At 43.6% G+C, this 27,009-nt stretch overlaps 5 protein-coding genes across 5 annotated transcripts; 1 reads left to right on the top strand and 4 right to left on the bottom strand.

Annotated features, from left to right (window-relative positions):
• Positions 1–197: 197 nt before the first annotated feature.
• Positions 198–2,076, top strand: EAF02_000063 (uncharacterized protein; the record flags this gene model as incomplete). Its single annotated transcript, XM_038896111.1, has 4 exons — positions 198–276; positions 408–998; positions 1,050–1,315; positions 1,384–2,076. The coding sequence occupies 4 exons, from the start codon at positions 198–200 to the stop codon at positions 2,074–2,076; spliced, it is 1,629 nt and encodes a 542-aa protein (XP_038762970.1).
• Positions 2,077–5,446: 3,370 nt separating this feature from the next.
• Positions 5,447–7,209, bottom strand: EAF02_000064 (uncharacterized protein; the record flags this gene model as incomplete). The annotated part of the gene is made up of 5 exons (XM_038896112.1): positions 5,447–5,449; positions 5,498–6,269; positions 6,342–6,482; positions 6,553–6,657; positions 6,986–7,209. The coding sequence occupies 5 exons, from the start codon at positions 7,207–7,209 to the stop codon at positions 5,447–5,449; spliced, it is 1,245 nt and encodes a 414-aa protein (XP_038762971.1).
• A 10,508-nt stretch (positions 7,210–17,717) lies between these two features.
• EAF02_000065 (uncharacterized protein) lies at positions 17,718–20,194 on the bottom strand (the record flags this gene model as incomplete). The annotated part of the gene is made up of 2 exons (XM_038896113.1): positions 17,718–19,685; positions 19,736–20,194. The coding sequence occupies 2 exons, from the start codon at positions 20,192–20,194 to the stop codon at positions 17,718–17,720; spliced, it is 2,427 nt and encodes an 808-aa protein (XP_038762972.1).
• Positions 20,195–20,528: 334 nt separating this feature from the next.
• Positions 20,529–22,307, bottom strand: EAF02_000066 (uncharacterized protein). The gene is made up of 5 exons (XM_038896114.1): positions 21,829–22,307; positions 21,638–21,774; positions 21,160–21,582; positions 21,054–21,104; positions 20,529–21,002 (listed from the first exon to the last, which is right to left on the bottom strand). The coding sequence occupies exons 1-5, from the start codon at positions 21,833–21,835 to the stop codon at positions 20,814–20,816; spliced, it is 807 nt and encodes a 268-aa protein (XP_038762973.1). The 5' UTR covers positions 21,836–22,307; the 3' UTR covers positions 20,529–20,813.
• A 754-nt stretch (positions 22,308–23,061) lies between these two features.
• EAF02_000067 (uncharacterized protein) lies at positions 23,062–26,749 on the bottom strand (the record flags this gene model as incomplete). Its single annotated transcript, XM_038896115.1, has 3 exons — positions 23,062–24,203; positions 24,253–26,184; positions 26,269–26,749. The coding sequence occupies 3 exons, from the start codon at positions 26,747–26,749 to the stop codon at positions 23,062–23,064; spliced, it is 3,555 nt and encodes a 1,184-aa protein (XP_038762974.1).
• Between the last annotated feature and the right edge of the window lie 260 nt (positions 26,750–27,009).

The raw sequence follows: 27,009 nt of genomic DNA on the forward strand, positions 1-27,009 counted from the left end.
AACAGAATGATCGGAGCTCTTGCTATCATTGACCGAGAAGGGAGCAGTTGTCATTGTTCCCCCTTTGGATTAGACTTTCTCTCGTTCACTACTCAGTATACATTGCCAACACGTTAATCGTACCTCCAGACCGTTTTGTCTATTGATTGAGATTTTCTATCGAGGTTATCGCTGGTATCTCGCTGGTATCATCAATCATGGCTGAGGAAGACCACGGAAGTCTAGAACCTCCTACAAGGACTAGCATTGAGGACCCAGGCGCACACGAACTTGCAGGTAAGGCCGACGAAACTAAGTTTCAACACTCTCTGTTGTTTTTGCGACGATGGGGATAGAATGGTCTTGATGCAGAACATGCCCTTGGAACTTTACATGAATTGATTTGTTCTAACATTCTTTTTACTTAGAAACTGTTGAATCTTCGGATTCAGAAGACCATTTTTCAGATGCACACTCTGGTCTAGAACCATCTACCGCAGCCTCACCCACTGTCCCCACTACTCGAATTGAGAAAGTCGACGATGAACCAAGTTATGGAGAAGTTCCGGGCACAAAAGCATATAACATGAGAGCAGAGGATGCTGAACCTGATCAAGTTGCAATGGCTCCAGAATTTGACAATATCGCACGAGCTCGACGACCTTCAACTCCGGGTGACTTACCCATTCCCATCACTGTCGTTGAGAAGATAGACCCCGATACTCCTAGTCATGGAGAAGTCCCGGGTACACCAGCGTATGAAAAGCGTAAAGCTGACGCAGTCCCGGACTTGGTCTTGGACTCAACTCCTGGTCGCAGTCGCTCCAACACTCTTAACACGACTGGTATAACGAGATCAAGAGCTGGTAGTACACCAGGGGACTTACCAATTCCCAAGACTGTAGTTGAGAGGATAGACTCTGAGCCAAGTCATGGCGAAATTCCCGGTACCGCCGCATATGAATTGCGAAAGGAAGACGCTCAACCAGACGACATAGTCGAGGTCGCTGATGTACCTGGTATGTATTAACAATGATTCCAAACACCTTCAGAGTTATTGACTGAGTTAGAATCTAGCTCCCCGTCCTTAAGTCTCCGACGTCAAAGCTCTTCGGCGGCAGCGAACAAAGCCGTAGAAGAAGAATATAACGAAGAAGACGGAGATGATGGTCATGGTGGAGATGGTGGAGACGATGCAGACGATGGCGGTTTTGGGGATGATTTCGATGATTTTGAGGAAGGAGAGGAAGATGCAGAGTTTGGTGATTTTGATGATGGATTTCAAGAGCCTGAAGTAACTCAATCTTCTCTACCAATTCCTGTAGTTCCTTCTTTTGTAAGTAGTCGTCTACTTTCCGTATGCAACAATAGTACACTCAACCCTAACATAAGTATTTTGTTCAGCCCACCTTTGACCTGACAGATCTCAATGCCCCCGAGGAAATTCGCTCGGCAACAGAGCCTTACCTCGACCATATATTTCCCTCCGACACAATTGATATATCAGTCCTACCACCTCTTGAAAATCCGAATCCCATATTCCTCACACCACGATCCGCATCACTCTGGTCACAACTCGTAGCTCCACCGCCCCTTCAGCCACCAAATTGGATTCGATCCCGTATTCGTCGTCTCTTCCTCGTCAGTCTCGGTATTCCCGTATCTCTGGATGAAATCCTCCCAGCTTCCACACAAAAGAAACTCATCCTCCCCTCTTTATCTTTGCATCCATCATCGTCTGGCTCTCTCGACAGTTCCATAGATCGTATCAAATCCTCTTCTTCTACTTCTCTTGACTCACAAGGCAATGTCAAGCCTCCCCGCTCGGATAGTCGACGTCGAAAGGGTCCTCCACCTGCTCCTCAATTAGACTTAGTATCTGCACGTCAAACATGTGAGATTACCGAAGAGGCTCTACAAGGTTTAACAATGGATGAGTTGAAAGGACACGTGAAAAAGCTCGAGGAAATGGAAATTTTAGCTAAAGAAGTATTAGACTATTGGACAATGAGGACGGATGAAAAATTAGGTGACAGAGAGGCCTTTGAAGGGGTTATCGAAAATCTGGTCAAGCATGCTAGGAAGGTTAGGAAGTGATGATCTTTTTATTCTTTTGGACAGTGCTACATAATCCATTGAGTAATCAATCGTATATGTATCAAGTCTTTTATTCTAGGGACTAATCAAAATTCTTATGCTCGTTAATTGAGCAAATGAGCCATACCATGACCACCTTTCTATTCTCTGAGATATCTTGCTAGTGATATTATAATCGTATCCGTCGTCCATCTGCAAACCTTGATTAAATCGATGGCGGTTTCCTAGCTCCTCCTTCTCTTCAAGCTGCTCGCTTGATAAACCATGATACTTTCTATATACATCCCACTCATACCTCTACAGTTCTACCGATTTTCAGGATCTCCTATCTACTGTCTGGATTCGCACTCCGAAATAGCTGCGTACTCCTCAAATATCGCATATCTTTCTCGTTCTCTTTCGTCCCACGTCCTGATTATCATTGACTTCCATTGTTAACGCATCCATCTATGCGTATAAATTATATATACAATACAAAATACACAACCCTCCCCTCCCTATCATCAATACAGATGTGTAACAATCCATACTTACACATTCCCATTCCCATTCCCATTTGCGTAAACTATTTACCTCTCTCTCATGATACCTTACTCTCTTAGTTTACTTATATCATATATCATATATTATATCCCATACCTCCACCCTGCTATACCTCCACACTGCCATTCTAATTTCTAAACCCCAGCTCGTGGTGATCTATTCCATTCCTCCAGCAACCGCAATTCTCTTGCTCATCTTTATAATCCCTTTCCTGCCCTCCCCAATGCCATTCATTACTTACCTCACTCGATAAAAATCCATCCACATCCACATCTTCATTCACATCTTCATTTCAGAACTTCCCCCCCCGGAAACCCCCCCTCAAACTCCCACTCCCCTTCCTCAAACAAAGCTTGTACAATCCCATCCCATCCCTTCATATCTTCCATCTCCCCACCATCCAGAAACCAAAGAAACAAACAAATCCCACAACCTTCCACTCACACCCTTTCCACTCACACCCTTTCCACTCACACCCTTTCCACTCACACCCTTTCCACTCACACCCTTTCCACTCACACCCTTTCCACTCACACCCTTTCCACTCACACCCTTTCCACTACACACTTCATACATACCACATACCTCCTTCCACTTCTCCACACTCACTTATTAACATATTAACATATTCGCATATCGAAATATCATTTCCCCTCTATTTCCCCCTCCCACTCCCCCTCCTTATTCCTCCAAAATCTACTCTCAACGAGCAGCTGCGAATCATCAAGAATGGAGACTCGAGAGATATCCAAAGCTTACTTTTGATTCGAGGGAGCTTTGCATGAGAATAGGGTTAGGATTGAGATGTGTTAGAATTGAAATTGGAATTGGGATTGGACTTGGACTTGGAATTGAACTAAAATTCCATATATCAAAAGGTAGAAAGAAGAGGTAGGTCTTAGCATGAGGAAATGACCATGTCCACCCGCTTGACCTCACAGTAAACATTTCTCTTGGTAAAAAAGCATAATTCTAGATATGATGGATAGCACAGCGTTTCAAGCCAAGTCTTCTCACATTCACATTCACATTCACATTCACAAATCACCATAATCAAAACCATACAGATCTTGACAAAAGACAATGAATGAATCCTTCTTAATTCCTGACTGAGAGACGACACACGTTCCACACCTCAAATCAGCCCGTAAATTCCTTCAACCAATGCCTAAAAGCTTGCTCGCTGATGAACCACTGCAACTATATTTATACGATGCTACGCTGCACCATGTCATTCCCGAGAAGATATCAAACCACGAGGTAGAATAAATGTCATGCCCTCCGACGAAAACCCACGCAACAATATGATTCGTCAATCCATCCATCAACTTTTCCCCAAAGCCCGAAATGCCACCAGTATACTAGTGTAAATTCCATCAAAGAAGAGTAGAGACGTAAAAGATCCTCCGTCGCGGCTATGTACTGGAAAGAAAGAGATTCGAAAACAGAGAAAGACCACGTAGTAAATTAGATGAATATCACGCCGCACACCTAAAAGCAATGCCGTCCAGGCCCCCATCCATGCACGCAAGAGTGGTATCATGATCGATGTACTATAATGCACCAAACCATGACGCCTTTCCATTTTCGCCAAGGTATGTATCGAGGTAATGTAATTTGCAAGTAAAGCTCGCTGGAATTTTTTTCATCGAATTGTGAGACGTTTCAGAGTCGTGAAATGTCGAAAGTATTGAACCAAAGGAAATATTGTGTAAAATTCAAAAGAAACCATAACCATAAACCATAACCATAAAAGCCGAGTCATCCACCATTATTGTTGTCAATCCCATGAAAATTGAGAGCAAGCGTCATTAAAGTATCCTAGATGCAGCAGGGTATCTTGCAGTAGTGTAAGAAAAACCAATGAAAGATCGAAGAACCCAAATCGAAGAAGTGTGCCGAAGGGTATCCGCAAAAGACGACCAATTTGAGAGACTACGCGCGACTATAGTTACTTGAATTAGGCATAAGGTGCTTGGTTGTTAAAGCCACCATTGGCAATTGGACCACCGGATGGTTGTTGCTGATGTTGGTATCCAGCGTTGTAAGCGGCGGCTGGTTGTTGGTGACTCTGTTGACCTGGTCTAATTTGAACACGTTAGCAAGATGTCATGTCAAGTATGGACGTTGAAAAGAAGAAAAGCAGCTTGGAAATAGTAAGAAACAAGTATTTATCCGATACTTCAGATGATGAAATAAGCAGTGCCTCAAGCTAAGGATAAATGCTACAAGTCCAGTAATTTGAAGTTAAAGTTTGTAGGGACATTTTTTATCATCGCACAGGCAATAGCACAAAACATAGGATAATACATAACAACAAGTATATGTGACCAAAAAGGAAACAAATGGTCTGCAAAATCAAATAATGGATGAAGAATACATTTGTAATCGAGTCCGCACAAGCCGCGATACTCCTATTTAAAAAAAGAGAGTCTAAACTTTTGAGCTTTTGTGGATAAAGTCCAGAATAGGAAAAAGCTGCTTCAGAGCATGAGTGCAAAGCTGCCCAAACAGATCTCGTTGACGATTAAAAATCCGCCAGTAGAAAAAGATAAGTGAGCAGACCAAGCAGCAGAGCAGTGAGATTACATGTGTAGAAGGAAAAAAAGAGAAAGCGAAGATCGTGGTCGCATGAAAAGTCTATGCTTATACATGGGCATCATTGGAAAACGCAGAGTCCCACCCATCCGATACTTGAAGTAACGCTAAGACGAGAAAGAGTTATCCAGGCGTTGGACGCGAAGAAGTAAAGCCCCGAAAAATGGCAAGCCCAGTGCAGAAAGACGCCATGCTACACTAAACTCCATTCGCGAAAGAAGATGTATGCTTACTATGAATTGTCAGCTTGAAAGTGTATTGAAGAAGGAACAAATCTCACCTGTAAAGGTTGGAAACCATTGTAAGGGTTATGCTGTTGTGGCATACCCATCTGCTGGTAGTGAGGAGGTGGAGGAGCAGGTCGGTATGGGGTTCCGGCTGGTCCCGAGTTGTTTTGGGAACGTCCCCAAGACAAACGAACGCGAGAGTTGCCAATAGGATACCCCTGCATTTGGTTTATAGCCATCTCAGCAGCGTGTCGTTGAACGAATTGGACAAATCCACAGCCCTTTCCGGGTGGAATCTTGACGTAGGTGATCTCGCCAAAACCCTGGAAGAACGATCTGAGCTCATCCTCGGTGACGTAGCCAGATAAACCACCAACGAACACAGTTGTGTTGTTTGGATCGGTAAATTGATTCATTGGTTGAGGAGTACCATAGTATCCAGCCATTGGTGGGCCACCACCCATTCCGTACATGCCTGGGGCACCTCCCATGGCACCGGGCATACCACCAGCACCGCCGCCTTGAATCTGCATACCTGCTGGTCCAGCACCGCCAGACTTATTCTTGGGTGTTGCTGTGCTGATGCGCATGGGTCTGTTGCCACAGTACACGCCCTGCATCTCGGTGAGAGCACGTTGTTGATCGCCCTCTTCGGCGAAGCGAACGAAGCCATAGCCACGGGACATTCCCGAAATGGGGTCCGTCATGATCTTGGCTGATTTGCAGGAGGGAAATCTGGCCTGAAACAATGAGACGAGGACGTATTCATTGACTTCTGGTCCAAGGTCACCAACAAAGATAGAAAATTCTGGTCCACGGTCATCACTGTAAATAGTCAGCAAATCATTCAAGAAGTGCGAAGCAGAGGAAAAGAGGTATATGAACCGGGATTCTGACCGACGATCGGCAAGACCACCACCAGAGGCCCAGTTGAGCTTGAATGGTCGAGTGGTGTTTGGAATCATGGATCCGTTCAAGGATAAAGCCTTTGCAGCAGCAGCTGGGGAAGTGAAGTCGATGAAACAATAACCAGCGTTTCTAAATTGATGGGAACATAGTTAGATAATACTTCTTGGTTGACAGTGTGGTATCGATAAGAATGACTTACCCAGAGAATTTGTCGCGAATCATCTTGACATTAACTTGCTCGCCCATTCCGAACCAGACGCTGCGGATGAAGTTCTCATCGATCCATGGCTCAAGCTCACCCATCCTATTGTAATGTGTTAGTAGAGATCAAATCGTAGACCGACTGTGTGATGAATTTGGTGTTGATCAAAAGTAGTACAGCAATACAGTAATGATCATGAGCATGATGTGGATCGGATCAAAAGGATGTGTACTCTTGCAAATGAAGTGAACCTCTAGATCGAGTACATTTACGGTCGCGCACCAAGCAATGCGGCGCGCAAGACATAAATGTGCTCGATCTATGATCAAAATCTACAAGGGATGAAGAGGGAGAAGAGGGAAGAGGAGTGATAAAGCCAGTGATAAGATCACAAGAGACCAAATCGAGCCAAAATAGAAGAGAAACTTACCAGAGGGTTGTCTTTGCATCTCCTGTGACGCTGCCTGAAGAGCCTTCAACGCCGGCACCTTGTTGCGCAAATGGAGCTGGTGATCCACCGTCACCGGCAGGCATACCACCTTGCTGCTGTTGTTGCTGCTGCATTGGTGGTGGTGGCATGGCACCGTTACCGTTGTTCTGTTCGTAGCCACCTTGTTGGGCAGGATCGTAGCTTTGCTGTTGTTGGAAAGACATTGCGAAGATCGATCTGTTCACAAGAGAAGGTTTGGTTTAGGGAAGAACAAAGATATAAAGAAGGAAGCAAAGTATTTCCGCGTTGTGGTTGCGAAAAAGTGTGTTGTGGTGTAAGTTTAAAAGTAAGAATTCAAGAACGAGGACCGTTGAAATAGCTTCAAAGATCGGCGTAATCTAATTCACTTATGGTTAGCTTATGGTCAACGGGCTAGAGTTACGCTAGTGTGCAGGTTACGGCAGACCCCAGAGATTAGTGTAAATCATATGATATCGTTCCAGGTTGTGATTCACGCTCCTTCAGTATGGGATCAGTAGGATAAGTAGGATTGAGAGAATGTCTGAGAATGCTGGAGAGAAAACTTGGATTGGACGTAACTGTTATCTTCCTGAGTAACTTTGCTGCAGAAAAAAAGTTGATAAAAGAACACTTTTTCAAGAGAAACATCCGGAAACGTTCGGAATGGAGGCCTGCTCGGCCGGGCAACCAACAATCAACTTATCATACACTAGGATTTAGAAGTTGCCATTAGGGCTTTACACAAAAGAAACCAATCATGAGATCATCAATTCAAAACTTTCAGTTTCCTGTGTTGTGTTGATGGAGTCTGTCACAGTTCCACCATGACAACACCACGAAACAAGTAACACCATCCAACAAACTTCAGTGATGTCTTTTCATTATAATTCTGGTAGTGAAGTCTCTGCGCAATGAATTCACCTTGTCATATAACAAAGGTCCAGTGTTGACTCAACAATATCCCCACTTCAATTGCTCAGCAAAGCAATGAATTGTCACAGCCAACCACAAGACGTCTTTGTTACTGATGAGATGAGAATGACAACAAAAAAGGCCATCGCCATGATTCATTGTATTCAGACAGCAGTCAACTGCCACAACCTTGTTGAGCTAATGAATAATATGCCCATCAGCATATCTGCCAACTTGCTGTCACATGAAAACTATTTTCGTAGCAAGGATATATTCCACGAATCCACTGCCTAACTCAAGAGCAGATTGATTGGGGGCGGATTGGTGAATACGTTCTGGTCAATCTCTGGCAAGCTAAGTGGGCTCATGGGGTTGAATATGTGTTTTACTGACTTTTTATTTTCCAGCGACTGCAAGCCCCTCTATCGCAGCTCTAGAATATATATTGGATACAGGAAGTCCGTAGACTGGAATGAAGGAGGATTCTCATGACGCAAAGAAATAAAGCAACAAATGAAACAAGGTGCAGGGTGTCGACGGAAGTGCAGGTGCAGAGCTATGCCATCGCCTCAAGAGCACAAAATCATGCCCCGTTAGAAAGTGCCTAGAATACAGTGCTCCAACTTCAACCCACCGGGGCGTTGGGATCAAGACACACAGATGAAAATGGAATTAAGGGTAGCTTCTCTGAAATGTCCGGCTTGCGCTGAAGCAGAAAAGCAAAGGAAAGGATGAGTAAGGCACTGAGATGAAGCTTGCCCAGTACTGTTGCAGTTTTTGGCCCCCGAATACATCATAAAAGCACTCGCTAACCATTACGTTACAGTTTGGCAAGGTGTTATGCCACTCAAGCAGAAGTCCATCGTGAACTTTCCAAGATGTTACGCTTCTCATAGTGAAGCATCCCTTGGGACAACCACTTAAACGAAACCAACCCTGCTCTTAAAAAGAAATTGGACCAGCGTCACCCTCGATATTAACAGTAGGAAAATCCGGGGCATGACTCCACCATATGGGGTGGGGGGCAGGGGGAGGGGACAGGGGCGGGTGTATGATCCGTGTTGTCTCTTGAGAATCTGGTTTAGGGCTGAGGGGTCATGTATAGCCGCAAAACTACAAAGGGATATGACAGCTGAAACTTGAGCTAGGTAAGAGCCTCTTGTGGCCCCTACAGAAGGTGGTGTAGGATACAGATGGCGAATTTGGGCGAGGCAACAAGCCTTGCTTGATGCAATACAATAACCCACTCTATCCAGAAATCCTCGAAATCTACCATCATGGGCAGCTACTGCGAGGACTGCTCACATTGCCACTATAGTCGGTAGCCAGCCCGCACCATCCTTCCCAACATTATTGGCTTCCTATCATTGTGGCGGTCCGGAGGAATAAGGTGACAATAGGAAACTCGATTGAAATCTCTCGCCCCGCATCATTTCGATTTCGTTCAATCCGGACTCATAGGGGTCTGCCATTTTCATATGGAGAGGTATATAGCTTACCTTAGAAATCTTGAAGTATCAAACTAGTGAATTATACTCTAATCGCCCCTCGAAATAACCGATATGTGCGATTGAAAATGTAAGTGCTTCAAAGCGACGTCGGAATATAGTGAACTCGATTTTAAAAGTCTTGAGGACAAACGTTTTGCGCCTGCGAAAAATCGAGCGTGGAAGATTTGAATTATTGCTGGAGAAATCTCGGGAATAAATTCAAACTAGGAGAAGAAAGAGATCAGTCAATTGTTCAACGTTTGGAGTTTATGATGCGTGAGTGGGTTGATGAAGGGGTAATGGGATTTCTTAAGCGTGCAAGAGCTTCGTGGGAATAATTTTCGCAAATTTGGAACGACTTGGTAGTACCAAGGCTAGTGGCCAAGGGTAAACATTTGCGCCAGGCCCAACAGCAAAGCTACACCGGGCAAAGCCAGCCGCGGTATATGATATGCGACAATAAGCTTGTCAATTGCAACAAAGAGCTGTAGGGACTGGCACAACAAAGGTCGACGTGGTGGTAGGTGTAGTGAGGGGTCAGGTTGGAGGGGGGGGTTTTTTTGAAGCTGTATGCGCGACCAGTAAGGCGCAGGGACAGAAAAATGATCTACTTACATGTTTTGGATCGACTGTGGTAACAACTGCTCTGAAAAACTCCTCAAATTCCGCAAGGAAAGCAGTAAATCAAAGAAGAATGATCGAGTATCGACGAGAAACAATTAGATGCAATCAAGCAACGCAGTTATTGAATAAGTCGACAAAGGACGGGAGACGAAAGGGTGGAAGGATGGAAGTGGATGTGGATGAGGGGAGGGGAGGGGAGGTATTGTATTCTTATTTTTTATTTTTTTTCGGTTTCGGATTGGGTTTGGTGGGTGAAAGAAGGAAAGAATTATTATGGGTGGTGGATTTAGGATGAGTGGATGTGGATGTAGTAGGAAGTAGGTCGTAGGTAGTGTGGATGGGATTGGAAGGGTTGGAAATTTAGTTCATATGAGTAAGAGAGAAATTGAGAAATGGAGAAATGGAGAAATTGAAAGAACGAGGGGGACGTGATCGTGCTTGGGTGCGATGCTTGGTGCGTTGCTTGGTTGCTTTGGTGCTTAGGTGCTTGCTTTGGTGCTTGGGTTGATCTTGATCAGGTAAGAGGGAAGAGGTAAGGAATGAACAGTACGTAGGTACTAATCAGAGAGAGAGTCTTTTACCTAGGTAGACGGAAAAGTATCGACGCGTTCGAGGAAAAGCACTTGCACCTTGGATTTGAAGGTATGATTTCAGGATTGAGTAAGGTTTGATGTAATTTGATCTCTTTTCCGTACTTTGGGTTTGTTAGTATATATTAGGATTTGATAGTTGAGTCGGATTAGCCAGTGTCCGTCAGTTGGTATTAGCCAGTCGAGCCGATATCAAGCAATATCGTTAATATAGTCAACATAGCCAATATAGTCAATAGACTTTCCAGGCAAGAAAGTTTAAAGAAAACCAACAGACTAACAGTCCCTCCCATCTCTTGACCCAAGTAGTAAGTAACAATAAAAAATAGTACCCAATATGTCACAAGTACCTAGGCACTAGTCAGTAAGTGGTAAATATCTCTCGAATTAGGATCCAACGGCCGTACCGAGTAATCACATTTACCTACCCAAGTAATGTTTAAAATGGGAATCGTCTATCTAGAACCTAATAGATCTTTTACTCTTTCTCTTGACTTTGAGATATCGAGATTCTCCAGAGGATAGCTATATCCTGTATAACAATAACAAATACAATATACTCCCTCCCCTTCATCTACACACCTCAACTGACTTTGTAGACGAAATGATTAGAATCTCAACAATCTATCTTTTTTCATTCAATTCTAAAATCATTTCCCTTTGTTTTTTCCCTTTCTCCTCCTTCTCGTCCTTTTTCGTCACAAAGTACATGCACCTATATACCTACACACCTACATACCCACCCTGCCCTCATACATATATCCGAAAGTACCCATGTACCCAATCCAGCCAAAATATCAAGCCAGTCTCGGGTTGAGAAGCACAGGAGATGCATCTGCAGTCCAAACGAGACAGACCTTGAAGAGTTGTAATAGGTAAAATACCTTCGACACCTACCCAGCACTACAGAAAAAAAGGTAACTTTTTCCGTAATAGATAAGCCTTATTTTACGTGGATATGTGCTGCCACTCTGCGAGGTACCAAAGCTACCGCCGACAGGGTTATCTATCAATTAAGCTATAGCTACCCCGTAGGCTCTCCGTAGATGAACAAAATCGGGATTCGTGAATGGCTGGATGTGAATGCACGGCGGCGCTATGGGAATGCAATGCCAAAAGATAAAAAAATGTTGACAATCTTTTGTAAATTGTAATAGAGTATGATCATTTTTCATTGCATGGCATGGCGTTGCCATTGTACCGGTCCCTATCGTTTGAGTTTAATTCATCCCATCTCAATTGGTAGGGACTAAGAAGGAGGTGAAAAATTCTGATGCTCTACCCCTCTTTAAATTCATCATACCTACCGTGGACCTACCTTAACCTACCTTACTTAGACTTTGGATTGAGTTTGATCGACATTCGTTCGAGATAGAGTTGTGCATTTGTATTCAAGTGTTGGGTGCATCGACCAAATTCTACCTTGGGTCGAGGGGAGAGAGGGGATAGGTACTAGACATCATCATCATCATCATCATTGATATATCTGTCAACGAGATTCACCCACTACCTGTTTGGTGACTCATACGCTTTCTGAGCAAAGACTTTCCTGCCGAGCTGGGTGATGGATCCATGGCATTCTCCTGGGCTGAGGTTAGTAATGGCGAACTAAAGATCAATAAACTCATTCCGTCACATCATGTAATCAAACTATATTCGCTCGCTCGACTCTTGTAAGATAACACCACAGAATGCATTTTGGGTTGCGAGATGATCATGAGTGGGACTATCTGTGTGGCCCTAATTATTCATGTTTGGTCTAAAGCATGGAAATCTGGGGGAGCGAAACATGTCGTAGGTTTTTCGCGAAGCTGTGTATGAGCCAGAGTAGTAGGTAGGTATGTTATGATGCCAATACACATGCTCAATCTCGGAGGATGAGAGTTTGTCATGATGCAAAGTAGATGTATATCCAAGGTCCTCCTTCCTACTCTACTCCGGTGGACAGTTATGCTTTGGCGGGATGATCTTTCACTCAAGATAATATATGGTAATACCATTAGGCGTAGGATTACGATTACGACTACAATAAAAAGCTCACCCAAGCTTTCCGGACTTTTGTGCTGGGGGTGCATTGTGCTGCGCATTGATAGCGAAGCTACATGTTATGGTGGAAAGCGGATCAGTCTATATTACTGGACTACAAGCGCTCGCCTTGCCCTAGGATACATGCGTGAGCTTTTTGATCCTTTGATCCCTTTCAAACATTAGTCTAGTTTTGTGGTTGTGGTTGGAGAAACAATTAGGTCGTGGTCGGCATGGTATAAAATCTCTAGTTTCCAAATTTATCAACGTTCTAGACGTGCTCAGTATCAATCCAAAGATACGAAATGGACCTCGACCCACATCTACCTCTCTCTACACTATAGAGTGTCGTAGACTGAAGAGAAAAGAATCAAGTTGATGTGACGCAATGATCAAAATTCCGTTCCAATCTTTTGGGGGGCGGAGGGAGGAGATCCATAAAACACCAATAAGCAGATCCAATTAAATGAACGATTCAAGACTCCAGTTCCCATTCTAGAGAGAGATATCAAATTTCATCTTCATCATTGGTCAACAGCAATCCCGTCTTCGTTTCATACACAGCCAATAGCAAGCAGCTGGTAAGGTAGGGTAAGGTAAGGGAAGGTAAGGTAGGCATCTCAGAAGGGAAAGGTATCATACTAGACGATCAAATTTTCATCGATGGTTCCTTAACAATCTACCAGGGAGGGAAGAGCTATCACACTCAGCTATTATACTCCCAGCTCAATATATCTCGTAGAGAGAGTAATTATGATATAGTAAATCCCTGGTAAATCCCTAGTAATACCTACAGAGTAGTAATACCTACTCGAGTACCTTACCTGATAGATAATCATTTTCAGCCCAATTTACTAGTATCTAGGCTTACTAATCACTCCTTTGCTGCAGGTATCATTTCTATCATTTTTTCAAAAAGTAATCTTTATATAATATTGATAGATGTTGAATACACATTCACATTGAGACATTGTTTAATATACTTTTCCAAAGTAGGATCATATTGAAGCACATTGATAAAAGTAGTATTGCTGCGATGTAATATCAATACTAACAATGATAACATAGTATAATTCCCTCTCCTCTCGCTTCTTTTCTCTCAAGACCTATCTTCTGGTTGATTGCCCGGTTAGCTAGTCCCCTTTCATACAATACATCTACATCCATACACTCTTAAATAGATTTCTTATTTGTGTATTTATTTCCATCTTCCCATTTCCCTATATATCCCTCGGATAGAATGTCATTTATTAACCAACACATAATCTTACTGATGCAGACCCAGTATGAATATGCAAGTGGGTATCTACTCTGTATGCTTGTGGAATTTCAACCCATGAGCTGCTATACTATACTATACCATATCCAAGCCCATGTCCTACATAAAAGTTTCAATGCCGAATTAAGTTCTGTTTCCTCTCTCTTAGAAATCCCTTCTCATTCGGTCATTCCCCAAAGAAAATAGATCCTTCCGGACTGTCTGGTACCTTTTTTCCTGCCGAAATCTTGCTACCCAATGACTAATTAAACACTCTTGTGCCGGTCTTTTGGCCACATTTCTCTCTTAAGCGACAATCAATGTTACCAAGATTGCAAACCAGATACAGTACCCCGATGTGACGCTGCTGCACGTAATATTCCATCATCCTTATTGGTTTGTCTGAAATCCCAAGGGACAGAAATATCGCACAGGTCAAGTAGAGATCAAACATCACATATCATCATGCAATACACCATCCACGACAGCACAAGCTGCTGCGGGCTACTTACTATCGATGCATTTACATTCTCTACTTCAAGATGCAGTGTTCACATTACATTGCAGCTCCACATCTCTACTCCTATCTGCCTGTACCTACCTAGGTAGCAGATGTATTGCGTAACTTTCTCATCTCAATTCTAGTCATCAATTCTCCGCAGCATAAGCATCCTCGCATACTGACAGCTCACCGAGAGTCATACCAATCAACCTCTATTGAAGAGGTCACACTGCCTGGTACCTCAAAGGAGCCCAGTCCCCAGTTCCTTTTCATCCCAGGATATACCAAACTACTAAAGTACACATGGCAACACGACACCGCCTCTTTCTTTCCCACCCGCCCCAGAAATTACGTTTTCTCGCTGGGAGTGATGTACTCTGCATATACATGAATTGGTACCAGTACCAAATGAATATCGGAGGATCCACCTTGCATGAGAGGAAGTACGACGACAAGAAAACATCCCTTGCTTAAAGTTGCTTCAGCCCCCATGCAGGGTATGATGAAATCATACAAACAAAATAACCAAAACGATCAATAAATCTCAATTTAGATATTTGACCGTGGGTATTTTCCTTTAACAAGTAGCACAAACACATGTTGCGCAGTGATAACGGTAGGAATGGTTACTTGCATATGATATAATGAGTGATGGAACAAAGCAATCTCAAAGTTTGGATTCAATATTGATTGTATACACACATTACTGGGCCGATGTTTCAATTCGGTAGTAGCCGGAGATGGAACAGTCGCATTTAGTCCACGGTATACTTCTTCAAAACTCCATGCTACCACCATTTGCTACATTGAGCTGCAATCAAGCATTGCATGACACTTTGGATTGGAAATGGAAAGATATCAAACAACAAAGGTAGCACCGTTTCTTCCCAACCGCGTGTTTACATCAGAGGCCCTTCTGCATATCAAATTCTACGCTCTATAGTCTCAAGCAGCAACAACAATTCAAAGGACATGCTCTTTCTAGACTCAAAGAACTTTACATGAAATCGGAAAATAAAGTGGCAATTATAATGTCACTTTGTTGGCATTCCCGTTTTACAGAGTCACTACTTCCATCGGAACACATGTTATCGATTTGTCTCTTTCACATTTCACTCTTCATTCCATGAACTGAGCATTGCCATCACCCTAATTACCGAATTGCAATCAGACCATCATGTGAAGCCACGCAATGTCATCAAATTGCCGTCTTTAATCTCTCCATACTCGTTCTTTGCCCGTTCTCAGAGTTCCTCTCCTCATGATTCTTTTCTTGCGTAGTTTGATTCTTCACACGTATGACCCAAACAATCACAGCACATTGCCAGCTTTCTTTCCAGGATATGCATCGTGAGGAAAGAGTTACGATCAACTTAAAGTAGTCAGCCAACCAATAGCAAAAGTGGTGTTGATCAAGACTCGATTAGCTATCCGCTCAATACTGTTATCCTCCTGCAAGCAAATAAATCATCACCTAATTGTCACTCTTCACTCAATTCTGATTGTATCAAACGTGTATGTTTCAACATCGCCCCTCCGAATCACTCTCCGAATCCCAGTTCCCACCCAACCCAAAAGCTTCTCCATATACTACTCATACTCTCGGCCCCCCACATCTTTCTCTCACTATCCTCATCCAATTACACTATAATACTACCAACGAACATCAAACCAATTCCGCAAGCTCAGAAAACTCACATTCCACTACAGAATCATGCGGGACGGGGTTCATGAATAAGATGATATAAAAGTTAAATCCAACGATATCCTCTAGATATCTCTATATAACTAATCTCTACAGTAAATAGACAGATCTTCATAGAACCAATAACCCATTGAAATCCGAATATGAATCAAACACTGAGAAGTCCAGAACACACAACTTCTATACACAAGGAGACTGGCTGTATTGAGATTGATTGATACTAACAAGTATTTCTTCCTTCTATACCTAGTCGCTACCTACTTTTACCTCCACGACATGTTCACCCCCATACCCGCATCTCACAACTTCCCTCGTATTCTCACATTCCTAACATTACTCTTCTTCAAATAACTCTCTCTACTGCATAGTGCCATAGCATGCGAGATTTCTACAAATCTCACACCGAACAAACTTCCAGTCTTGCTCATCACAATCAAATTGTCAAATCCAATCTTCTAATTTTCAGTCCCCAATTTCCAATTTCCAATTGTCCATCTGATATCATCTCTCTCTCTCTTCCTTTTACTCCTTCCAAGCTATACTCTAATCCCGATATAGTATACAGTATACAGTATACAACATACCGCCCAACAATCTCCTCACCAAACCTCTGTATCATTTCTTCAATCTCAAATCTCAAATCCTAATCCCAAGTCCTATCTCCCCCCCTCCTCCCTCCAATCTCAAACTTTACACTGTTAACCCAAATCACCATCTCTTCTTTATCATCCTCAGTTACTCATCAATCACTAGTATCTACATGTTCTTCCTACCTATCTCCATCTCTCCATCTCTCCATCTCTCCATCTCTCCATCTCTCCATCTCTCCATTCCCATTCTCATCCCCTTTCACCTCCACTCCCTCAACCCTTTCACCCCTCCACCACTTTACTTCCACCCACTCCACTCAACTCCACTCCACTTCAACCACCAACCCCAAACCACCCCAAACCAATCTACCCACCTACCTCCACCTCAGCACCCTCAACCATCTCCACACCCACAACCCCAAACCCAACCCCAACCATAATCAAAGTTCAAAGTTTAAAACCAAACACCCAACTACCCAACTACCTACCTACATGCCTCCAACACTCAACATCTACATCTACATCTACATCACCACAGAACAAATGAAGAACATCAAGCAGGTCATACGAACATACCGCTCCCTCATAAATCCATCACAAGTAACACATACATACATACCACTCTAGAAATCCGCTGTTATTGCTACAGGAGAAGGAGGTGAACATTAGATTAGAAACCCACACATACACATGCAAAATTCATCATAGAGCATCCGGAGACTTTAAGAGAACCTATCAGTATTCCGTTCCAATTCACCACTCCGTCAAGTATCAATCAGTCATCAGCCAAACTCTCATTCACGTAATATTGAAAACTTTCTATACTTGTTCATCCGTGAATAGAACACCAATCGATATTTCTACCAACCACAGGATAGATCATGTACAAAAGCAGTCCTGAAACTTTCATCTAACTTCATCTTATCAGATCTACTCTTCCAAGTCACAGCAATATCGAGTGCTTGCTACTAACCCATTACTCAACTATAAGAATCAATACTCAAAAGTCAAAATTTTAACCCCAATTCATCAAAACTTGCTTTTTCCCCTTGTTTCCCCTTTTCCTTCCTCCCTGCCCAGCATCCGCACTCTCCGCATCTCCAGTCCCTGAACTTCCTTCACCATTTCCTGCTCCCCATGCAGTTGCAACCGGACTACCTCCCATATCCCTCCTTACCATTCCTGTGCCGTACCCAAATATAGTACTTTGCGGTTTGGCAGCCGGAGGCAACGCTGGGAAGGCACTTGTGTCCTTTCCGTTCCTCACTTGCGCACGTGAAGGTGCTCGACTAGAAGGTACAGATGGGGGCGCGGAAGAAGAGGAGGTTGCAGGAGTCGGTGCAACCCAAGGTGTAGTTGTTATACGGGAGTCGGTCTGATTTGGACGGGATGTAGGGAGAGTTGGGAAGGGGTTATTATACTGATTTGAAGAGGATGGGGCAGGTGATGAGGTGGAAGCAGATGTTGAAGCAGTGCCCCAGGACCGATTCTGTGAGACGGTTGAGCGGGAGGATTGTGCTGTAGACTTTTTCAATTTCAGCACACGATTGGATCGTGGGCCAGATGAAGAGTTGGAATTTGCGGATGCCCACCCTAAAGGTATGGAATTACCGTTACTGGAAGTAGGAGCTGGAAGAGACGGGTAATCTTCATTTATTGCACGCCAATCGTTCCAAGCGGTGACTATTGCCTTCCCCTTACTCTGGTCTTCAAAAAGAGCGGCCACTTCACGGATAAGCGAGCCGAGTGCAGCCGGAGTAGTGTCCGAAAATAGAGCAAAAAATGCATCGATGAGAGCAGAAGCAGTAATCCCAGCATTCTTGTACGAAGATATGGAGTTGCGGAATTGATTTAGCTTGGTTTGGTCATTTTGTAAAAGTCGGGTCGCTCTATCAATGACATCTTGATGTTGAAGTTGCTTGCGTTGTTCTTCGGCTGTTAATTGTGGTGCAGATATATCCAGCCCCCTGACTGCTTCGGAAAGACCCCCGGCATTAGCTGCAGGCCGAGCGGAAGCAGCCCGTGAGGATTCTGCCGGGTTGACTCTGGCACTAGCTTGAGCAGGGGTAGGCGCCGTTAATTGACCGCCGAAAGCTCTCGATGAACCAGCTTGAGCGCCTTGCACAGCCATTTGACGCTGGAAAGCCTGTTCTTCCCGACGTAAGGGTTGTGCACTGGAAGGTGCCAATGGTTCAGCATTTGGATCTCTGCCCCTGCCTCTGCCACGGCCTTCTCGTTGCTCTCGTTGATTTCCGCCGCGGTTGCGCTCTTGCGCATATGGTTGGCGATATTCAAAGGTAGAAATATCAACCGTCCTTGCATCTCTGCGAACATCTTTAGATAAACTACTTCCATGCACTTCTAATTGATGTGCTTTTAGATCCATCTCCGTTGCAAAGAATACAAACTTCTGCTCCAAGCATTCCGGTTCGTTGCAAGGAAAATGGTCCTTTCGTAGATGCTGAGATAGGGAATTGTAATCAATGTAATAATGTGGTTGGCCGTTATTACTCTGTCGATCACAGACATGGCATCTTTCATGTTTGTCTCGGCAATGCAAAAATAGCTCGTCATCACCATAGAATCGTTGACCACAGAACGAACATAGAGGATGCCCTTTGAATCCAGTTTGATCGAGTGCTCCAGGGTTATCATCTCCTTTCCTCATATGTTTTTCGAGTTCTTTGTCTGCGAATAATTCGTGTTCGTGGGTGAACACTTTTTTATGTCTCGTACACAGATCACACATTTTCTTCTGATGTATAGATCTAACATGACGATGCAAATCTGGCCAGCCTCTACATGCAATAATACAATCGGGATCAGGACAATTATACCGTAGAAGTAGTAGGGTATCCTCCTGAATTTCGTTACTTTCATATCGAATACCAATGTTTGGGTCTGTATTCGAAATATCTTCATCGGAGAAGTCTTCATAATTTTTGGTCGCATTGTCTGTGAATATAACAAATGGCGAGGGTGCCTTGGAAGATATTAGCCTGGTTTGATGAAGTCGGCAACAGCGGGACTCACTCTGCAATAGCCGCAGTCTTTCGACTTGTATAGTGCTCTCATCCTTAAAGCACAAATATGGCATGTGCGATGGTTACATGGGGCGACAGCATTATGTTCGACGTCCGAGGCGCAAATGAAGCATACCTCTACTTCAACCGGTTCCCCATTTGCGTCCTTGTTTTCGCCATCTGCTCTGGACAATTTCTTCTGGGTGGAGAATTTGGCGTTGGGATCTGTAGAGTTCATAGTATTGGTATTTGTATTGGCAGTCTCGTGGCTAGCCGTATGTCCCCTATTCCCACCACGACCCCCTCGTCTCCCTCCACGGTTTTCCGAACGTCTAGAATCGCTACCGGAATCTCCCAGAGCCCCTCCTCGACCGCGACCCCTTCCTCTTCCTCTTGGGCCTCGCTGCCCATCGTTGCGGGGCAGCGCAGAAGCGTCAGCTGTAGAAGGAGTTCCAGCTGTGGACGCCATTGCTAATTTACTGAGAGGTTTATAGCGTTCTGTGATATGAAGTCTTGATGTACGAATTGTGACTCTAGAGTACTTTTGTTGTGATAGTAAAGCTGGCACTTTCTGGGGGATAGACTTGAAGCTTTCTCGTGTAAATAAGAATAATTCCTTTGGAAAACAACTATTGATTTGCCTCTGAGAGCTACAGCAACCAGGACAAATTATTATACACAGAAGGTGTGGGGGCCTGCAATCGCTTAGGCCCCGCCTACGCAAGGCAAGGCTGCTGAGTGACCGTTCAAGGCTGATAAATCAATAGTTAGAGTCACCCCGAAGAATTTACATAGATGAAGCTATAGACAAATAAAGTTCAAAGTCACTGTGAGACAGGTTCTTGGGTCTATTATTAGTCAATGATAGATGATTCATACATCTAAGAAACCCATAAGACGCTGTCCCTAACGAATAAAGATAATTCTGAGCTGGCGGTCCCGAAAACTTGGGATTCACTCATGCCGTCCCTTAACTACGAGTACCTAGTTAGATACCCAAAACTTCAATGCAATGCCTTCCCCAAAACGCCCTCATGGAAAACGAAAAACGGTCGTATTATCACCATACTGCCAATGACTGAAGTATCCTATTCCTCCTCAACAGGGTACAGCTGTTTACCAAGAAGCTTATTCATGGTAAACATATGAACTCTCTCCGTTTTGAAAACCAATTGCATCTTATCATCGCATATAATTTGTCGTTTATCGCTAGGATCCTGAAGATTAAGACTTTTGATATGTTCCCAAATCTTCTTGACAACTTGTGGCCGAGACAACTGTTGGAACATATTAGTATGAGAGGATGGCAATTAGACAGCGATACGTACTGTTGGTTCCCCTACAAGATCTGCCAAAGCTGCCGATAGATTATATTGTTTCTGTTCGAAATTAGTTTACTTGTGCAACATTTTTAAAAATGGAGCAGCTCCTTACATGAAACCCGCCCTTTCTGACGACCTCTTTAGGCTCCCCATCTGAACCTAACTCCATGTCACTATCATCTGTTGCCTTGACCTTTGCTGAAGATTTCTTTTCTTTGGGTGTACTCTTGCTCTTCTTAACGCCTGCGCTTCGTTTCGTTCCACCGCCCCTAGTCGATCTTGTCCTGCTGTCTTCTTGCGCCTGTAGTAGAGCCGCCAACTTCGCATCCTCATCCTGCTTCGGTCTCTTCTTCTTTGGCTTCTCATCTTCGTCAGAACCATCAACTTCCCGCTTTGATGTGGGAGTGTGCGATCCTTCATCTTTGATGTATTCGCTCTTAGAATGTCCATTGGTCGCAGGTGGAGGGGTGGATGCATCCTGAGTGTGTTTCGAGACTTCGTCAAATCTTTCCAGGATCAAAGCTTTAACGGCATCCTTAAAGGACAGGAGTTAGCACCATGAAATTGTGAGATAGTAGAAATAGCATTACTTTTTGATGGGAAAGATCAAATCCTAATTCTGCTTGAAGATCCTTACGAATCTGTTTCGCAGAGATAGTACTGAGATCACCCTCTTTGAGAATTCTATCAATGATTATGGAATACTTTGAGTTTTCTTCCGAGGTTACTTTCAATGAAGTTAGTGGTATATTAGGTAGATTCATATAGTAGATGGGCTTACAAGACATTGTGTTGTTGGTTGGAAAACTCTTGTACCAATATCAGATTCTAGAAGTTGTGCTACCTGCGAGAGAGGGGATATGGGATAGAAGAGGAAATCCTGGAGGATAAGGAAGGTAGCAAAATACAATTGGTATCAAGTGAAAGAGTGAATCTCAAACCGAAGCAGAAAAGACAAAATGATTAGAAGTCCTCCTTTACTTGCAGTAAGGATAGAACGATGGGGCTTTTATCTGCCGGTATGCTAATAAGTTTGATGTTGGAATATTATTGTTATTGTTGTCGCATTAACAAAATTAACCATGAGAAACTAAAAGAATGAATAAAGAGATTCCACTCCAAAAGATAATGGTGAAATAGATGGATGATTTTGAAGGTTGATTTGTATTGTGTTTAATAAATTTATGATCAAAATGGCTACAAAACTTATGGGCATGAGTATCAGAGTATGAATGTAAGAAGGAAATCTTTGAAGTTTTTTTGTTTATCAATTGTTGTCTCGTTGGAAAGCTGCCCAGATGATGATGCGACGAGAATGCAAGGATTAGCCCAAGCCTAGCCTTTTAATACTAGGTAAGCCTTTATCATTAGCTCCGGGATGTAGGTACAGGTACACATATAAAGTTTATGGAGACATTCGTTTTGTATGTGTGTTTTCATTGCTTTGTTATTTAATTCGACCAACCAATGTATGTTGGATGCTATGTCTGACATTGAAGTGCTAACGGAAAGAATACATCTGTGTTGGAATTACCTCCTTCAATTAATAATTATGAGAATAGTACATCTACTCAGTTCTAGAATAAATACCTAGGAATTGATGAAGTAGATACAACTACCTAGGTAGGTACTATTATAGGTTTTTTCTTCTTCATGATAACTCACCCTACTTTCTACCTGGTAGGTATATCGAAATGTCTCTATAGACCTTCGGTAGGTAGGTAGATCTTCTACATAAAATCATGTCTCTGATGCATCACCACACTCATCAAGTGCTCATAAGCTAATATCTCACATATATCATTGAAAGGGTGAATAATTACAATGGCGATAACGAAAGAAGTAATTATTACTAATATTTTTCACAAATCATCAACGGATGTATATAGAAACCCCTCCATTTCCAGCTGGGTATTGATCATGATCTCATTATCCAAAAGAAAGAGGTATAATAACCCATTTTATAGTCCTTTGCGCCATGAATAATGATGCAACCACCAAAACCACGAGCACCTTAAAGACCTGCTGGCTCATAGTATTCCTTGAAACGATCCACCTGATCCCACTCCACTTCGTACACAACATTCCAACAGACAATCAATAAGTTAGGAAATTTCCTAGTCCAGAAACTGAGGTAACCATCAGGTAAGGGACCGACATCTTTCTTCAGCTTGTCAGGCATGTCCTCGTAGTGATTCTTTTTATTCCTTAGGGCTCGAAGAAGATCCAAAAGTCGCGTGCCGGTATACTTCCTCTGTTTGCCCATCGAATCCACGAACTCCTTTCCAAGTGATTTTAAGAAATCGCCGTGACAGACATCACCGGCCCATCTCTCAAGTTCTAAGAGGGCTGGGCTGGGAGGGTCCCGTTTTTCCTTTTCAAAGTGGTCAGAGACATCACAAAGAAAGTTTAATCGCTTCTTTGCAGACCAGAAAAAAGGATGTGCCATAACTTGTGCTGCGACTGGACGAGATTTTGGCTCCTTGCGAAGCATAGAGCTGATTAGATCCTTAGCTTCGAAGGCATAATCTCCAAGGACGTCCAGGAGATCCAAATTGAAGTTGTCTTTGCGAATATTCACCTCCCGCATGTATCGATCGCCACAATCAAAAGGATGGCTACCTTTGGTTAAAACGTAGAAGAATACCAATCCAAGTGAGAAGATATCGATAGCACGTGTGGCTCTGCGATTGTGCATCATATCAGAGCCAACAAGAATCGAGCCTGATCCACCTCCATCTGTACTCGTGTCAACCATGGATCCTGGCTTGTCATCATCGTCAAGAAGAAGTTCCGGGGCCCGCCAGCCAGATGTACCGGCCGCATGTGCAGTAGTAGCCCTGAAAGATGACTGTTCCACTTCCAGTTTTTTGCATAGCCCGAAGTCTGAAACGAGAAGTCGAGGTTTACCATTCTTAGACATAGCAACTAGGATGTTCTGTGGCTTTAGGTCACGATGGACGATACGGAGGTTGTGGAGGTGCTGGATACCATTGGTAATTTGATAGAGTACGTTTGGAAGGTCCTTTTCACCACCTTGAGCCAGATCTCTATGTAAGTGTGGCTTTTCAATGACATCACTTAACGAGGCAGGGCATAACTCCAAGGCGATGTATAGGAATCCAGCAGCGCTTTGTTGTGCGAAGTAGCGGATGACTATTAGAATGTTAGAGAATGAGTGCAAGGGAGAGTTTGGAAAAGTTACCATTTGGATGATCGTCACTTTCTCTTAAAAGCTTGGTTTCTTGGGATGCGATGTCATAAAATTGAATGAGCATCCTCTTGACAGCGACAGCGCGGCCATCGAACTTCCCTTCAAAGACCATGGTACCGTTGCTACCCGTACCGACTAATTTGTTTTGGTCCACTTCCAATGCCCCGATACGAATTTTGGAACCAGAAACTTCCGCAGGGTCATTAGACACCGTCTGAATGTCAGGTTCGAGCGTGTTCTGAGGAAACATATTTTTGACATTGTGCACGGCATCTTCAACGGTTGGGGGTAGCTTTTTGACGGGAACATTTTGAGACTCTTGGTCACTTCCAGTTTGGCCTGGACGATCTTTCTTCCCTCGATGGTTAACGCCACCACGTCGTCCTCGTTTCCTTCTTTTCTTTTCGGGTGATAGGGCAAGATCGCCAACATCTTGCACAACCTCTGATAATGAGCTAGCGTCGTTCACAGTAGTACCTTCAAGTGGCACAGCCGCAACAGTATCTTCAGGAACGTCCTGGAGCGGTGTGAAATCTTTAACAATAGGGGTAGGTTCACGAAGAGGTTTGTCTTCAGGAATAACTGATAGACGGGCAGCCTCGTGACCATTGATGTTTGTGGCATCGTCACTTGAATCATCGACTGGTGGCACATCCTTAGTTACAGTTCTATCTTTGTGCGAAACGACAGTTTTCTTTTTGTGAAGTCCATGGCGGCCGATCCAAGCTCGTATTGCTCTTTGGTTCGAGATAACTAGTATCATCAGAAATAGAATGAGAACAGGATTCTTAACGAATTCGACAACACTGTCAATCGCTAGCCTTGGAATTTGCTGGAAGCTTTGTAACAGAGTTGGTTCACGAAGAAGTTCTGGAGTGAGGTCTGTGACAGTCACTTTGCTTTGGTTGTCATCTTCGAATAGGGGAGCAGATATGGTCAGGCGAGGTTCGGTTGGTTCGTCGAGAAAATGAACACCAGTCAGCGCCGCCGCCAGCTCAGGCTGACCCATCTTTTTCCAAGATTCGCGTTTCAACGATTCACGTTGGTAAATTTCGGCTTTAGAACCTGTTACAGCCAAAGGATATGATTTTCCAGACATAGCATAGAAACTTCCATCCTTAGAAAGGTTGATAACAACTCGATTTCGATGCTGATCCGTTTCTGACATTTCGTTTTCAGCCGACAACTCGGGCTTAGGTTGTGGAAGTATCATCAATTTCAGGTTCTTTTCCTCAATCCCCCAGGGTCTAAAGATATCAAATACCCTAACGACAGGTGAAGGGAGCTTCTGTTGGAACAGTAGTTCATGATCATCGTTCCGCTCACGATCGAATCCCATCACGTGCCCATCCTGGCCAGCTAGGATATATTTGTTGTCGAGTGTTTGGTGATATTTGTCTCCATATTTCTTCGCGTCTTGAACATTAGGTCCCCATTCATTGTACATTAAAGTAGCAATTGGGTGTTGGTCCTTGCCAACGATGTTGACTTCGTATTTTGATAACCCCAACCAAATCGTGGGGTTTTGACATTCATCAGCTTCTCTTCCCACAAATCCATTTTCAGAACTACAGCTTTGATCCTGTGTATCGACAATGTAATCTCCTCCAAAGACCTGTAATATTCTTCCATTGGTGGCATCAACATGCACCATTTGAGTTTTCTTCGAACCAGTGTATACGACTTCGGGGTCGTCACTCTGGTAAGGTGACATTTCGTCAACTAATTTCTTCATTGTTAGACCTGTGTTAATCAGGCCACCGTTCGGAACATCCGGGCGATATATCCATAAACCACCATGTTCGGTGGGTTCAACAATCCAAACATAATCGTCAATACCCCATGGGGTCGGAGCTTCATTGAAATCGGCAGATTTGTTTCTCTTATGATGTTTGGTGGAAATCATCGAGACTTCAGGTAATTCTGTGGATATTCGTCAGGATTAGTGATTGTTCTTATGAAGCGGAATCGAGCAGCAAATAATACGCCTTCATTCGGACTACTTACGCATTCGCCATTTTTGTTTACCCGTTTTTCTATCGCGCGCCCACACACTTCCATCAACGGTCGCCAGTAGCACAAAATCTTCTACTTCCCAGTCTTGGAGATCCCGCGCACTCGGCTGCGAAGAACCCCATCCAGGAGACTGAAGACTGTTAGACTCAAGCCTACTGGATTGTGCAAGATGTGAAGGAGCTAATGGTGCTGAATCGGCGCTCGCATCGACTATATCGTGAGATCCGGCCTTTACGCTAAAAGTTTGTTTTCTTCGTGGAATGACCAAAGGGGTCTCAATGGTTTTTATTTTAGTTGCTTCGAGAGGAGTCCTTATTGCCTCTGAACTGCCGATCTCGGGCGAGGATTCATGTTGCCTGAGAACTGATCGCTGCTGCTGCTGAGCATCGACTAACCATGGTAGAACCAAAAAGAATGCTGCGAAGATGAATATATTATTCACGGCTTCGCCACAGGCCTGGGGCCTGACCATGATTGAAGGTCAACGTGTATTTGTTAATACTTCGCACACGGCGAAGTATTTGAGGGATTTATTTATTTGCAGAGGCTGATGATGAAAGGAGATATCGTATGACGGCAGTTGAACAAAGATAAAAGTTCGATGTCGAATTGAGGTGTATTAAGTCCGATTGAATTCGAGTCTCGAGTTCGAACAAATAATAATGATTAATGAATTGCTAAATTGTTGCCCTCGATGAAACAAAAGGAGGGAAGGGAAGGGAAGAGGTGTGA

The sequence above is a fragment of the Botrytis sinoallii genome (genome assembly GCF_014898435.1).
Source record: "Botrytis sinoallii strain Bc 23 chromosome Unknown BSIN_001, whole genome shotgun sequence".
NCBI lineage: Eukaryota > Fungi > Ascomycota > Leotiomycetes > Helotiales > Sclerotiniaceae > Botrytis > Botrytis sinoallii.